The sequence below is a fragment of the Gymnoscopelus microlampas genome, assembly GCF_963454915.1.
Source record: "Gymnoscopelus microlampas genome assembly, chromosome: 2".
Lineage (NCBI taxonomy): Eukaryota > Metazoa > Chordata > Actinopteri > Myctophiformes > Myctophidae > Gymnoscopelus > Gymnoscopelus microlampas.
This window is the reverse complement of record NC_139939.1, coordinates 39,268,714-39,283,686: the sequence shown is the minus strand read 5'-3', so window position 1 is coordinate 39,283,686 and position 14,973 is coordinate 39,268,714. Positions and strand designations below refer to the sequence as shown.

The following is a 14,973-nucleotide window of genomic DNA, read 5'->3' as shown; positions in this document are numbered from 1 at the left end:
GACAACTCTCCTACCCGGATAATACCGTCAGGAGAAGGCGTGCTCTACTCTATGGGATCTTGAGGAGTAGTCTCTTGGGATTAACTGGGTGCAGATTCTTGAGAATACATATAATAAAGGACTCTCTTCAGTTTTATTCTTGGTTTATTCTTTAAGGGTGAACAGCCGCAGCAGACATGTCTATCTAGAGAAACGGACACGTTTCGGCACGTCGGCCTTCCTCAGCGTTTTGAAACGCTGAGGAAGGCGTACCTACTATAGAAAACATTCTCTGAAAACATTTTAGGTGAGAAATAGCATGCAGTTGCTCAATATTGTTTCATTTCACATTTACGACTTTTTTTGTAAGCCTTGGGAGCCAGAAGGGAGAAGAGTCTGGGACGTGTGGAGCATTGTCCCGGATGTTTTAGGGAAGGTTCTGACAGCTTCCCTGTGTTAGCTGGGTTGGATCAAGCTTTGAAGATATGGGTAATACCTTGTGTTTGCTTTGTAGGCCAACATCAGTGTTTTGTACTCTGTGCGGGCAGGTGCCGAAGGGGTGACAACATTTATAAAAGTAATGGGTCACACTCAGAGTGGCAAGAGTGAGTTGACTTTTTTATTATTTCTTCCATGTCTCTATAATGAGCTGAAGGGGGGAGACATGTGAACATTTTGGCTGGTTGAAAACCAAGCGTGCTGCAGCATTCTGGATCATTTAGAGGGGTTTAAGTGCACATGCTGGGAAGCCAGTAAGGAGCGAGTTACAGAAGTTAAGTTTTGATATGACTGAGGTCTGGATAAGGAGCTGGGTTGACATCTGGGTGAGGAAGGGTCTGATCCTTTGAATGTTATAGAGTGCAAACCTACAGGATCGAGTGACCGCTGCAATGTGTGCCTTGAATGAGAGCTGACTGTCCAGGACAACACCAAAGTTTTTGGCCGTTGGAACCGAAGTCACCAAGGGAGATGTCTATGGAAATAGTTTGATCCAGCATGGGCATGACTTACCAGGGAAGAAGAGTAGCTCGGTCTTGTCTGGGTTCAGCTTGAGGTGGTGAGAAGAAGACATCCACTGTGAGATGTCAGCCAGACATGCAGTGATGCACTCTTTCACCTGAGTGGCAGAAGGGGGGAAGGAGAAAAACAGTGGAGTGTCATCGGCATAGCATCTTCCATGCATATAGGGAAGTCCGTCATTTTACAAGTCCCCACTGTGAAGGTACGTTACAGATTGGCTCCTTTGTATAGTACGCTTTACGTATGTTCTGTTGCGATTCCCCTAAAGTATGAATAAACTAAAACTTTTACAAGAGGTTTTTGTAATGACGATTAACTGAATTTGCACTACTCTGTGCATTCGGCATACAGTACTGTTTCTCTATAGTTTATATTTCTTTGTTATATTTACATAATCTTTGCTATATTCATTGTGAAGTTGTATGTTTGTATTTTCTTATAGGCAGGCCTATTAACACATTGCCGTTAATAGGCGAGGTGTGGTCCAGTGTCAGAAATAGGCAGCTTGTGCCAGCAGCCAATGCCTGAAAGTGGAGCTCACAGGCGGGTAGGAGAAGTGCAGACAGTCGGTGTCGGTCTCTGGTGGTTCCACAAACACATCTACCCTGTGATTGACTATCGCTCGACTGTCGACTCTCGCACAGCCTATTTACATAAAGTTGATATTTTCGCCAGGTCGCTGATATTTTGCTGCTAGGCATCTCGCTGCTCCTTGTCGCTGATTGGAGCTACGACATGGACCAGTGTGGCCAGCACTGGTCGCTTGTTGCCGCTGCTGGTGTGAGTGCAGGGTTAGCCTGCAATCATCTACAATCAATCTACTATTAGCCTCTGTAGCAGCTCCACTGGAGCAATCTGCCTCGCTCAAGGGCACCTCAACAGCAGCTGTAGTGGAAAGGGAGAGCGTTGTCCCACACTCCCATTAGCTTCACCCACCTGTGTTGCGTCTCTCAACGCAGTAACCCAATGACCCCTCCGCCTGTTCCAACAACATACTTTATTAAGTCATAGCATAAAATGCATTGAGCATCTAAATAATGAGTTGGAGTTTGTGTAGAGTGCTCCTGCATGCAGATGTCTAATGTACAGTGCATTTTCGCAGAAATGCTAGTTTACTGTATTTAATCATGTTTGCAGAAGCTTAGCTTAGGCCTACGTTAATTTTGGCGGGGGGGGGGGGGGGGGGGGTACAATAAGAGATGAGCAATTCATAGCGCAACACTATTTTCGTCCTGGAGAGACAGCGAACAATTTCCCTCGGTTTGGCTTAGCTGGTAATTGTGAAAGCAATTTTTGGATGAATCCATTTTCCCTGGGTACATTTAACAAGTTTCTAGGGCAACCGTGTGGCATTGAATCCATTTTTTTTTCTTAAATGTTTATCCTGTAATCATGTATGTGTGCCTCTGTACTTGATTGATCCTTCACTGATCTGGATAATCCCCATATGAATGCAATAAGCACTTAGATGAACAGTTTGATCATTTTGCTTCGACTTCTTCTATTTCTACCAGTGTGTGCGTGAGCATGCATATGCACAAGCGTGTGTGCATGTGTGTGTGTGTGTGTGTGTGTGTGTGTGTGTGTGTGTGTGTGTGTGTGTGTGTGTGTGTGTGTGTGTGTGTGTGTGTGTGTGTGTGTGTGTGTGTGTGTGTGTGTGTGTGTGTGTGTGTGTGTGTGTGTGAGAGATGGATTGAATGAGTATTATGTGTTGGTGCATGCCATGCACTGTTGCACCTGTACTGTAGGTGTGTGTATGAGAGTGCGTGTGGTGTATGCATGTACTGTTTTGTGTGTGGGTGTGAGAGTGAGTACACCTGCAGGTGAGTTGGTTGGTGAAAAAGCATCAGTGCTCCTATTCTCTCTCCCCCCTCCTTCTCTCCCTCCCTCTCTCTCTCTCTCTCTCTCTCTCTCTCTCTCTCTCCTCTTGACTGAGGCCCAGGCAGACAGTGGTTGTGTCCAAGTCCAGGTTAATGAGTGGATTTGCTGCACTGCAGCGTCCTCCCTTCCCCCTCCCCTCCCCTCCCCTCCATGCTGATGTGGAGCACGGCTCAGCTCCACAGTGGGCCCTCATGCTGCTGCAGAGCTATAAATCACACACACCTCCTGGTCAGGTCAGCCCCAGCCCTCCACACTCATAGGTGGGGATGGACGGGCAGCGCTGAGAGGTGGAGGATAAGCGATGAGTGGTAGGAGAGATGGCAGAGGAGGACATGAAAGAGGGGGAGGGGGGTGGGGTGCAGAATCGTGAGTTTATCTCCAACCTGCACTCTATACCGACAACACGCCCCACAACCACATACACCACCCAGGTGCACGCACAGAGACACACGAACACATGCACACGCCATCCCCCCGACCCACCAGAGTCCTATTTCAACCCCCCTCACCCCCGTTGAGTGCCACCAAACGCTAACCTATCCTCTATTAACCCATTAAGACCGGTAACGCATCTGTGTAATTTTTTTGATTTCTGACTATTCAAAAATAGCAGATATACAAGCTCGTAGCGCGGCAAGATTTAAAAAGAATAGCAGATCTGAGCTTGTAGATCTGCTATTCTTTTTAAAAGCTTGAGAATGTATCCAAATCTTTGAATATTTATTTTTTTAACATTTGTAAAATATGTTGTTCCAAAAATTGTTCCCAGAAGCAAAGATTTGAGTTACAAATGTTCGCTTAAAAATATATATTCAAACATTAGCACACATTTTCACGATTCTTTTCAAAAATACCAGATATGTGCTATTTTTGAATAGCCAAAGAAATCCAAAATGACAGAGATGCGTTCCCGTATTGAATGGGTTAAAAATGTCCTCTCAAACATCTCTCCACCCCTCTGCTCCTTTCTCCTCTAATTGCCTTTTATTAGCGTCTCCATGGGAGCAGCAGCTAGGAGCAATTTGTCCATTATGTGCTATATTAGCTCTGCCCCGGGGCAGGCATGGAGCACAACAGGACCACTCTTTGCACTTGCAAGGTCTGCCTTAGAAAGGTTTGACTCACACACACTGCCCAATGTAAAGGATGTTTTAGCACCTTAGGCTTACTATTGAAGCAAATTGTCCGCAAATGGAAGCGTTTTGTACGTGCGCGGAACAAAGGTGGAACAAAGGTGAATCTGGTTGAATCATCTTTGCAGAGGAACCTTAGCTTAGGGCCACGTTAACGTTACCAACATTATTAACCCAGTTAGAGCGGGAACCCCTATTTGTAAGTATACCTTTCAAGACGGGAACCCCTTTTCGGGTTGTTGTTGCTATGTACAGTATATAGCAACATACAATTTTTTGTACGCTTTTCATAAAACATTTGTAGACTCGGTCTCAAGTCTAAATGGGTTAAGGTGCCGTCGGGCACAGTCTGATTATGGTAAAAAAATACAACTACTAGCTATTATCAGATTAGGAAATGAGCTCCATGTGCACAGCTCTGATTTGTGACTTCACTGGTCTCCCCTGTCTGTTGTTGGCGTTAGGGAGTCTTCTGTCCCAAATTCTCTGCAGATTCTCTACAGTGAAAAATGGGCAGCGCCGCCTGAGGCATAGGGCTGGGTAGGATATTATTCTCCTAGTATGAAAGTCTTTGTGGAGTCTCAGCAGAGAATTTTAAGGTGCAATTGAAATCACATCCTCAAATTAGCCATTGCTGTAGTGATATTTAAGTAGGGATGCACCGAATGGGAAATTCTTGGCCGAAACCAAATACCGAATATCCACAAGTTTCCTAGGGCATGGTGGGCATCACTTCCTGCCGATTTGATCAAGTATCAGGTAGGGTTGTCCGATATTGGCTTTTTTACCGATAACCGATATACCGATATTGTCCAACTCTTAATTACCGATACCGATATCAACCGATACCGATATATGCGGGGATTATTGTGATTAGGTTAAGCTCAAATTTCATATCACACACACCATATACAGTAAGAACTCCTGTAACTTATTTATAAAGCAAAAAGAAAAAAAAAAAAGGTTTTTTTTTTTTCAAAAACCGATACCGATATTTTCCCGATATCAATTTTTATGCTAATATCGGCCGATAATATCGGGAGGCCGATAATATCGGACATCCCTAGTATCAGGGATCAAATCGACAGGAAGTGATGCCCACCATGCCCTAGGAAACTTGTGGATAGGAAACAGTTGGCCGAATAACCGAATACCCGAATATGATTTAAAAAGAATATATATATATATATATATATTTTTTTTTTAGACATTTTTTTGTACCATTGCTGTCATGGCTGTGCCTCTGTTGTAGAGCTACAGTACAGGATTATGGCAAAACTTATATCACTATGGGTCCATATTAAGATCAGTTATAAAATATATATACATTCGGTATTCGGCGTTAAAATCTATTCGGCTGAGTACCATATAAGCTTTTTTTAAGTGTTAATCTGCTTTTCCTACTGTACTTATACGTTCATAAATTGTCTATAGAAATGTATATTTGCTCAATGTTTACATTGTTTCATATTGACAATTATTGACATTGTGCCACACTACATTCATAAAAAAAATGTCATAAAGATATGTATTAATATATTTATAATTATTATTATTTTATTTATGTACTTATTTTTTTTGTTATTCGATTAGCTGCAATGAAGTGGCGCGTGTGAAACTATTGCAACTGTGTGTGTGCGTTTGGCCTTTGCATCACCTTCTAGTGCACAAATAGGACAGGTTGACATGTATGTCAACCTGTAGGTTGACATACAGATTCTTCATTACAATGCCATGTATGACATGGTCCAAAAGCAAGCCCAGCCAATGTCAGAACCGAACCTGTGAAACCCTCTGGACAAGTCACTGCTGGACCGTTCTGGAGGACTATTAATTCCTTTTGTGTCAAAGCGTGTCGGCTCTGGGTCTTCTTTACTGTGGCCGTCTTCCCAGTTCCTCTACTGTCAACTTCAAGGGCAGACTGCTTTTACTTTTCTTTTCTTTTTTTTGGTCTTCTTTTAATGTTCAGATCCAGAGACTTTTATTCAGCCCTTAGGAAATTGCTTTATTGCAGTTGCAAAAAACTACAGTTCGGGCATAGTAAGCAGTAAGGAGAAAGCGAGAAGAATAAAAACAATATCCCCCAAAAAGACTTTACCAATATCATAGTATGAACTAGAAAGATTGCACTTGCATGATATGGTGTCGCCAGTAGCCTACAGTGCATAACTCTGCCAACACTGTGCAGCTGTCAAGATATCCCATATCCACCTTAGATATGAGTTGAGTGATTCTGCCCTTGCCCTTGATTGTAACCTTGTCCTTTTCAATTCAAAAATGTATGATCTCTACAAGGCAGCCTACTGATAATTCTCAACAATGGCCTTGAGTTATTTTGATCACAGTACAAATGTTATATGATGGCACAGGCTAAATTTGCACAAAGAATGAAACACATGATGAAACCTCATCCAAGTTTTGTTGATGCTCCTGAGATATGACTGATAACGTCACTTTGACCTAAAAAAGAAAAGGCATGGTTTCCCGAGACTACTTTGACCTTGATAGTGATCTTGTCCATTGACAGAAAAGTTGATGATCTCTTTGGGGCAGCCTACTGATCATTCCGGCCATACCTTCTTAACTCATTCACTGCCTGAATTATTTCTGGCCGCGTTTGCCCACGTTTGATAACAGTCAAGACAGACAAGCGGAAAGGGTTGAAATCATACTGTAACCTGCAAATCAACTCTGTTGGCAGAAGTTACAGTACAACAAAGATGCTGTGGCAAAAACAAAGTTGCTTATTTACAAAAACAAGGAGTGAAAATAAAAACTCCAGGAAAGTATTTCAAGTCATGTTGTCAATGTTTCAAGGGGTGTGATACCAGTTCATTGTCAATAATAAGATAACCTAAACTCTCCTAACCTTCTGTTTAGTGCCTGTCACTACAGTGTTACAATACCATGCTCTTCTCTGTGTCTGAACATCTGGAACAGAGGGCATTCCCTGCTAGTTGTCTTTGCTATCATGCACATCAATACACCCAAGTTCGCTACATGTATGTCCATGGCCAGATTGCCTCATGTCCCCCTCTATCCTCTCCGTCTGCAGGGTCAGCCCAGCCTCAGCCTCCTGGACAAACTCTGCAGGCTCCAAAGAAAGCAGGCTTAATATTGCCGTAGTCACTACTGACGGAGACAAAGCTTGCGAGAGGTGAGACGTGTTATTTTGTTTTTGTCTTTCTGCACCTGAGAAAGTCATACACTTTCATGAATAGTGTTTTCATAACTTCCAGGCCGTAAAAAGTCCTAAGTACTGTTAAGTTCTTGAATTCCGTGGCAGAGGTCTTTAAAAAAAGTTCTTGGTGCATTGCATTCTTAGTGAGAAATTCAACATGTAGACCCCTCTCTCTCTCTCTCTCTCTCGCTCTCTCGCTCTCTCTCTCGCTCTATCTGTCAGTGAAATGTTTATTTCACTGGTGAAGTTAGCATTACACTGTATTTTATTCTAACCTGTAGTATATTATGGTCAGAAAATGTCTTACATTCAACTTGCTGAAGGAATCAACATGTCGCCCTGTTGCTTGTTTGAATGACCTCATGATTTTGGATGCCTCCATTGGATTGTCAAAGCATTTTGCAAACTGTCATTAAAAAGCACCGGGCAAATAAAGTTTACTTTATTGCAGTAAATACCTTTAGTATTGCCTGCCATAAGCTGGCTTTCATCAGGATGGTACTTACAGATGAAGTTATAATAGAAGTCCCTTTTACTGCATGTCTTTTCAAGCAACTGAATATGAAGGGTTTAGTGACTAGTTGGTTGAGAGACATTGGAGTTTTGTATTATAATATTGCTAGAGCAACTTTGTAGAATAAAAACATGAAAACGGGCTTCAACAACTGCATACTGTACAGATATTTGCACTCGCTTGCTTTCTATATCAGCCAGTCATTTATGCATTCATACATACAGTCACTTATTCAGTTTTTCTAACACTCTGAGACTCTTTCATTTTCTCACTCGGCCCTCTCTCACTCGATAACTTCCATAATCGCTCATTTTTATCTGGTCTGTGTGCCCACTGACTCACTAACTTCTCTCAGTCTTGCATATCAATATTATCTCTCCTTCACTCACATCCTCCCCACGTCTCTAATTTAGACTACATGTGAAGCATTTTTGATTCAACACAAATACTGCTTATAGTGGGGAAGCAGTCTTTTCTTTCTGCCTTACACAGGCTACACACACAGGCTACACACACAGGCCACACACACACACACACACACACACACACACACACACACACACACACACACACACACACACACACACACACACACACACACACACACACACACACACACACACACACACACACACACACACACACACAGAGAGGTATTTGAGTGAATGGAATGGAGCGCTGTTAGACACATTCCAGTGATCTATTGCACAGCTCCCTCCAGAGTAAATGATGAATTCATTCTCCCTACTTTCAAATGATGCCGAGGGGAAGCTGCAGTCAGCCAAGGGACTCTATGGGACAGCCTATTAATGTTATTTTCATACAAACACAAATTCTTCATTCCTCCCAAATGCGGTTCCACAAGAATGCATTCCTTTCAATATTGTAAATCCCAGAGCTTGAGATTGTTGCAAACTTTTTCCTTTTTTTCCCCCAGATTGTGGATCTCTTTTCCCCTCTCTCTCTCTCTCTCTCTCTTGCTCTCTCTCTCTCTCTCGCGCTCTCTCTCTCTCGCTCTCGCTCTCGCTCTCCCTCTATCTCTCTCTCGCGCTCACTCGAGTGCCCCTCATTCAACATTGTTGTTGCTCCACTGAAAGAAAGAATATGAAATATTTATCAGGGCATCGTGTATTGAAGGCAGAGTTTCTACATGGCAATGTAGCTGGTATTGGAGATAACTGTTCGCAACAGCAGGCAAAACAACCTCGCTGGAGGAACAGGATTTTATTATGGGGGGGCAGGGGTCTAGTCTTTTTCATCATTATTATCATTTGCCAATGGCGAACCTTTACGGAGCAATGCATATGCCTTCTTTTGCAATCCTTACTTATTACTTACTTTCTTCTTTATTTCACATTCAGATTCAAAATGTAGCTTCAGTGCTCACAAATGTGAATGAGAAACAGCCGCGGCAGCGTGGAGAAGGAGTTCCATTCTGCCTGTGCTTGTGTGCAAGCCTGCTTTACACTCCACCCACACTTTTTAATTATCTCACCAAAGACAGTTGTCTGGTGCTCAGGGCCTGATGCCGCGGCTGCTGCGCTCCTTACAAACAGACCTGTATCCCTCAGTTCATGCTTGTGTGTCCGTGACTCCGTGGGTGTGTATGTACATGCCTGGAAGACCGTGAAAGAGAGAGTGTGTGAGAGAGAAAGTTTGCATGTTTTACTGCTTGCGCGTGTGCAGGGTTCCATTTGTAAAAAAAAAAAGAAGAAAAAAAGATGAGGACATTTTCCTAAGCATTTAAGCCCTATACTATATATTTATTTATACGACAAATAGCTAAAATAGCCGATCGACAAGCTCACAACGCATTGCGATATATTATGTCAATCTACATTGCAATCTACAGAACTGTATTTACTACAGTCTGACCAGAAGAACAGATAAAACATATCCCCACCGGTGATGAAAATGAATGATCAGTGAGGTGTGATATCAAAACAATGTCAAAAGCCCCCCCATCCCCCTAAGCAAATCAAACTGTGTGTGTGTGTGTGTGTGTGTGTGTGTGTGTGTGTGTGTGTGTGTGTGTGTGTGTGTGTGTGTGTGTGTGTGTGTGTGTGTGTGTGTGTGTGTGTGTGTGTGTGTGTGTGGAAAGTGTCTTACAGAGTCTAGCCTTAAGACAAGAGCCCGTGTGTGTAGCGGCCCGGCTCGTCTAGTATTTTTTAAGAACTTATTTCCCCTGCCTGGCCCATTGCTGCTACTACCACTGCTGTGTCAGGCTGCTGGGCCAATGAACCGGCCGGCCGCGGGCCCAGATTGAACTGAGCGGTAATCCTCTCCAAAGCTCCGCCAGCTCACTGATTGCCTTCATTTTTCAGTGTCACCGGCAGGAAAGCCAAAGCAGTGTACCCGTGCGAAGCCGGGCACGAATCTGAGCTCTCCTTCCAGGTCGGCGCAACATTCAACGCCGGTAAGTGTTATCACCGACACCAGTCGCTCAGTCGGAAAAACCAGCCGGGCATATTGGATTTGGAGGAAAACCGGACAACCCAATCTGATCTTCAATCGGAGGAAGAGAAGAGAGACGAGGCGGAGAGGGGATGGGAGGGTGGTGGTGGTGCGATAGAATAGGAAATCGGGGGGTATGAGATACAGATTTGCTCTCTAGTCTGTCTGCAAAAAAAAGGCTTGACTGAGGCTGTAATCACTCACCAGGGAAATTAGGTCTTTGGAGTCTGTAGGCTTTTGATTTGTTGTTGTGGGGTTTTTTTGTTTCGTTTTTCAGCTCCATATCTTTAGACATGCAGTGCAAGACATTATAGATAGTCTGTTCTGTGTTTGTTTGTTTTATTTTCTTTCAAAAGAACGTAATCATGTCCTTGCGATTTTGACAATTTTGATTATATTCGCCCTGCACAGCGAAGATAATCAAATTGAAACCAAATGTCCCATATCAGTTCTGCATGCCATATTCCTTTATCTTTTCAAAAGAAATCCTCAAAATTAATTTACAGCTGGTGACTTCTAAATCTTAAAATTTTCAGGAAAAAACATCTTGGTGGACACGGGGCCTTAGAGTGTAAATAAGGCAGCTGACCCCAGTTCATATCCTACCTGAGGCTCTTTACCCCTTCTCTCTACCTCTCTTCCTGTCTCTCTGGTCTGGAAGAAAGCATAAAAATGCCAAAGACATAAATCTTTAACATTTCTCCCTTTTGTAGGCTGATAGGCATGTAGGAAGGGCTTTGAAAATGGTTTAACAAAAGCATTTTATGCTATCCTTCTTGAGTATTGGATCTGGTGGAAATGATTAGAAAGCTATCACCTGGATCTGTAATTACATGTCCAAAAGACAAGTGAAGATGAAAGATGTACAACCTGCTAATTGGAGTAGGACCGTAGCATGCAGTATGAACATAATTACTGTGTCCTATTTTGATTTCTATTTATATTCAACCTAACACACAGTTGACTTTGAACCTGGTATCCCCCCAGGCCCGCCATCCCTCTAGCCTTGACCCATGCTGACGCACTGTGTCCTGTCCTGCAGTGACTCCATCCCAGGAGCCTGGCTGGCTGTTGGGAGAACTGGAAGGGAAGAGGGGCCTCATCCCTGAGAACTATGTGGAAATGCTGTAGTGTCAACCCCTAAAAGAAACTAGATGCACAGACGTAAGCCTAATGGGGAGACAACAGAGCCTCAACGATAAAGCAATGTGGAGAAAATGTAACCCCTGCTTTGAAAACGGAATGCTGTGGCCTCGGCCTGAACGCTGTGTTGAAATGCTGTGGAGATGCTGTACCATAAAACCTGAAAACTACACTAGAACCTTGGTTATCCAAACCTGAAACGGACATTGTAATGTGGATTTTTTTTGTATTATGCATACCGTTAACTAGTTTCTTAGTGAGAAGAGATCTAAATATGATGTTCTGTAGTGTTTTGCTGCTGCGTGTGTGTGCATGTTTCGTAGTTTGAATTAGCTTTGGTCTGGAATGTAAACGTTCAAATTTCATTCATTTTAAGCTCCATCCACAAGACATTTTGCTTTAACAAGGTTCTAGTGTAAGGTACAGGATGCTGTAACCCCTCAAAACCTAAATCCAAAAGGGTGTATAATATGTTGTAGCATGAGCTAAAGGCCAGCTGTCCATGCCGCTTCACACTCTCATCTGACAACTCAACATGGTGTCCAAGAAATACAGTAGCAACCACCAATGAACTGTGGAGCAATCCTCGTAGGGCGTCTGTCCCCATGCCTCCTTGACATGATGACAATCAATCACCAGACGGTAATCAAAGAGATTTATCTCCAAATCTACTGAATAAGAGGACATCTTGCAAATGATGTCCCACCATTTTGGTTTGAACTGCTTTAACAATTGCAAAAAAAGAAATTGAGGGATATATTTACGGGATACATTTATGGGATATATTTGCGTGCCTTAACCACCGAGACAGTTGAAATGTATATGTACTCTACGGGTATGTATGAACAAGGCTAAGAGGTGTCATTGCTGTCTGTTGTACAGTAAAAGGCTGCACGTGCTGTTATATTGAGTACATGTGGATATTCATCACAAGGCACATCGATATTTGATGTAAACTTATTGAAGTGGTGCACTCACTGCATGTATTTTTTTTATTTTTTTTGCATTTTAAAAGCGCACTCATCTGTACTCTTGTTTTGTTTTATATACCGTTATTCAGACGTACGGAGATGTACACTCCATTTAGACTAAATGTCTTTTTTCGCTCCTGTCCAGCCTCGGAGCAAGTAGGTTCTGTTGTATTGTGATACTGCCGTGGGACAGGGACAAAAATAATTGTCATGAAAGGAGACGTGGTGTAAGGACTAAACCCGCGTCTTTAAAATGTGCAAAATAAGAGTGGGTTTTTATTTACAATATTTTCTTTCTTTTTTGTTAAATATCTGACGATGCTATGTTTTATGAGCAAAGAATCCAAAGATTCATTTGTGAGGGAGATGGCCTAGTTTTTCTATTACACTACGATTGTCCGAATAAACAATGATTCAATCAAGTCACGGTTTTATTATCGGAAAGACCACAAAATGCAGTATTTTAAAAATTTTACGTCACTGCTGTGTATATAATTATTTTCAAACAACTATTGATGCCAAGTATGTTATAAGAAATTAAAGTCAACCTTTAGTGGTTGAAAGTTGAGGGAGGTTTCCATTTGAAGCGGTTCTTCAGTCAGTGTATAGTGTATACACACACGCCACTTGCGGTCACACTGCTGCTGTTCAGCAGAAAGCCAGGTTCATTTTTCTAAGAGCTTTAGTGTGGCGGTTTGGCTTTTGTTTTGAATCGCAACTGCAATAATTTAAGTTGATTTATGACATTTGTAAAGGGTCTTGGCATCCATTTAATTTTTGTAACATTGTAAATCCTCTTGATCAATGTTAAATAAATGATGGAGTTTTTATTCTTAAGCGTATCATGCATTTTTCCAGTAAAATTGTTTAAACCAACCCAGTCTAGGGATGTTTCAAAGTGAATGAAAAGGTTGTTAAAGAAAAAACAATTTCTTCTCATTTTTGGCAAGAAAAAGTCACAAACCATTACTGCCTTAACTAATTTTGTCTGGCCTTTGCAAGGTTGTTTGGCTATAAGAGAATTGGTTTGTATTTCCCAAAATAGCCCTGAAACTATGCTCTTCTGACAGTGGACCAAAGAAGATGTGAAGCAATGGGAAGCCATATTTGGTTGGTCCAAAATTGAAATAGTTAATAGTAACAGAAGTGTCTACATAGTCGAGAAACATTTCAATATTTTGTCTTGATGAAATGTTGCACCATGTCTAATATTTGCTGAGTCATTCAGGATGCTGTGGAGAGGAGACAGAATCCCTACAGGCAACGTTCAACGTCTGAAAAATAATGAGACCCTCTGTTCAAATGAGGATCCATTCTGCAGCCATTACGGTTATGGTAAGCCTTCCAACATAATGTAAGTCTTCCGCATCTCATTCCCTCTACCCGACTACCAGCTGTACCAGCCATCAGTGGAAGGACAATTTATAAAATAAGTTAGCAAGGGTACTGGGAAAATGGCAGAGATTATAATCACATCTTTACACACAAACAAACACTCTCCCCCCCAATCCACAGCCGCTACAACAACCTTCCCTAATCCATTACGATGCCCCCCATCTCACACATGTTAGCTCTTGGACTACATCTGTATAATTAACATACTAATGGCCTCCAGGCTCTGCTGGCTTGCACTCGGTTACATAATTACCATGGGACCACCACAGCCACATCTCCAATAATTAATAAGTGAGCCGATGCCCTGTTCTCTAGCACATTGCTCGATGCACGCGCGCACACACACACACACACACACACACACACACACACTGTGCCCAGTCTAAAGATACTGGCAGCTTGACAAGGGTGGTAGTTTTTGGCGGGGTGTGTGCATGTGGGCCTGTGCCTCTCCAGAGCGACGGAGGCAGTGATGGTTACATAATGAAATGAGGCAGAGCTAATGAGACGGGCAAATTATTCTCCACTACCAGACCCCCCTCCTCCCCTCCCCCTTTAGCCTCTCATCAACATCATCCTCTCCTCTCTATGCCAAAATACTGCTGAGTCATAGCGACATCCAGTCTGTCTGTCTGTCTGACTGACTCTCCAAGAGGGTGGACTGTCTCTCCGCCTGCCGACCTGTCTGTCGGTCGGTCGGTCGGTCGGTCTGACTGTCTGTCGGTCAGCCTCTCGATTGAGTTGAAGTCTGTTTTCGTTTGTGTCTGCTTCGTATTTGTTTGCCTCTCTGCCATCACGTCTGTCTATATCTCCCTCAGAAACAGTTCAGGTTTTTGTCTCCCCCCCAGTTGTCAACTCCACTTCAAAGCTGTCTGGATTTTTGTCATATCTCTCTTATCTATTCATCTCTCTCTCCCCTACTCTTCCCTTTGTCTCTCTCTTTCATAATCACACTCTCTATACCTCTCTTTCTACTGTCTGTCCAATGCCTGATGTATGCTCTGTCGTATGGCGTGGAGTCATGCGCAAACAGCAGGTCTACTGTAAGCTCAACGAGTCGCAAGTTCACAACGCAACACGTTGTGAGATTGTAGATCTGCTATTTTTGGCATGCAAACCTTCGCAGGGCTGAAACATAAATCAAGGCTTTGTGAGAGTGACACGGACGGATATTATGAGAGTATAAAGAGTGAGATATGAGTGCAGAATGTCCTGAGGAGGCGACGAGGTGTCATCTCTGTCCTCCTATATTCTCTCCCCCATTGTCCCTTTCTTCCTTCACCCCCTTCCATCCTTCTCACG

At 42.9% G+C, this 14,973-nt stretch overlaps 1 protein-coding gene across 2 annotated transcripts in view; it reads left to right on the top strand.

Annotated features, from left to right (window-relative positions):
* The window catches only part of arhgap10 (Rho GTPase activating protein 10), an 83,768-nt gene extending 70,655 nt beyond the window's left edge, over positions 1–13,113 (top strand). Inside the window, exons 21-23 of one of the 2 annotated variants that reach the window (XM_084041983.1) lie at positions 7,069–7,170; positions 10,033–10,124; positions 11,205–13,113. In XM_084041983.1, coding sequence (XP_083898109.1) covers positions 7,069–7,170; positions 10,033–10,124; positions 11,205–11,293 — 283 coding nt within the window. In that variant the 3' untranslated portion in view covers positions 11,294–13,113. Of the gene's footprint in view, positions 1–7,068; positions 7,171–10,032; positions 10,125–11,149 lie in introns of both variants that reach the window. The other variant, XM_084041984.1, reaches the window with a different exon arrangement.
* The last annotated feature ends 1,860 nt before the right edge of the window (positions 13,114–14,973 follow it).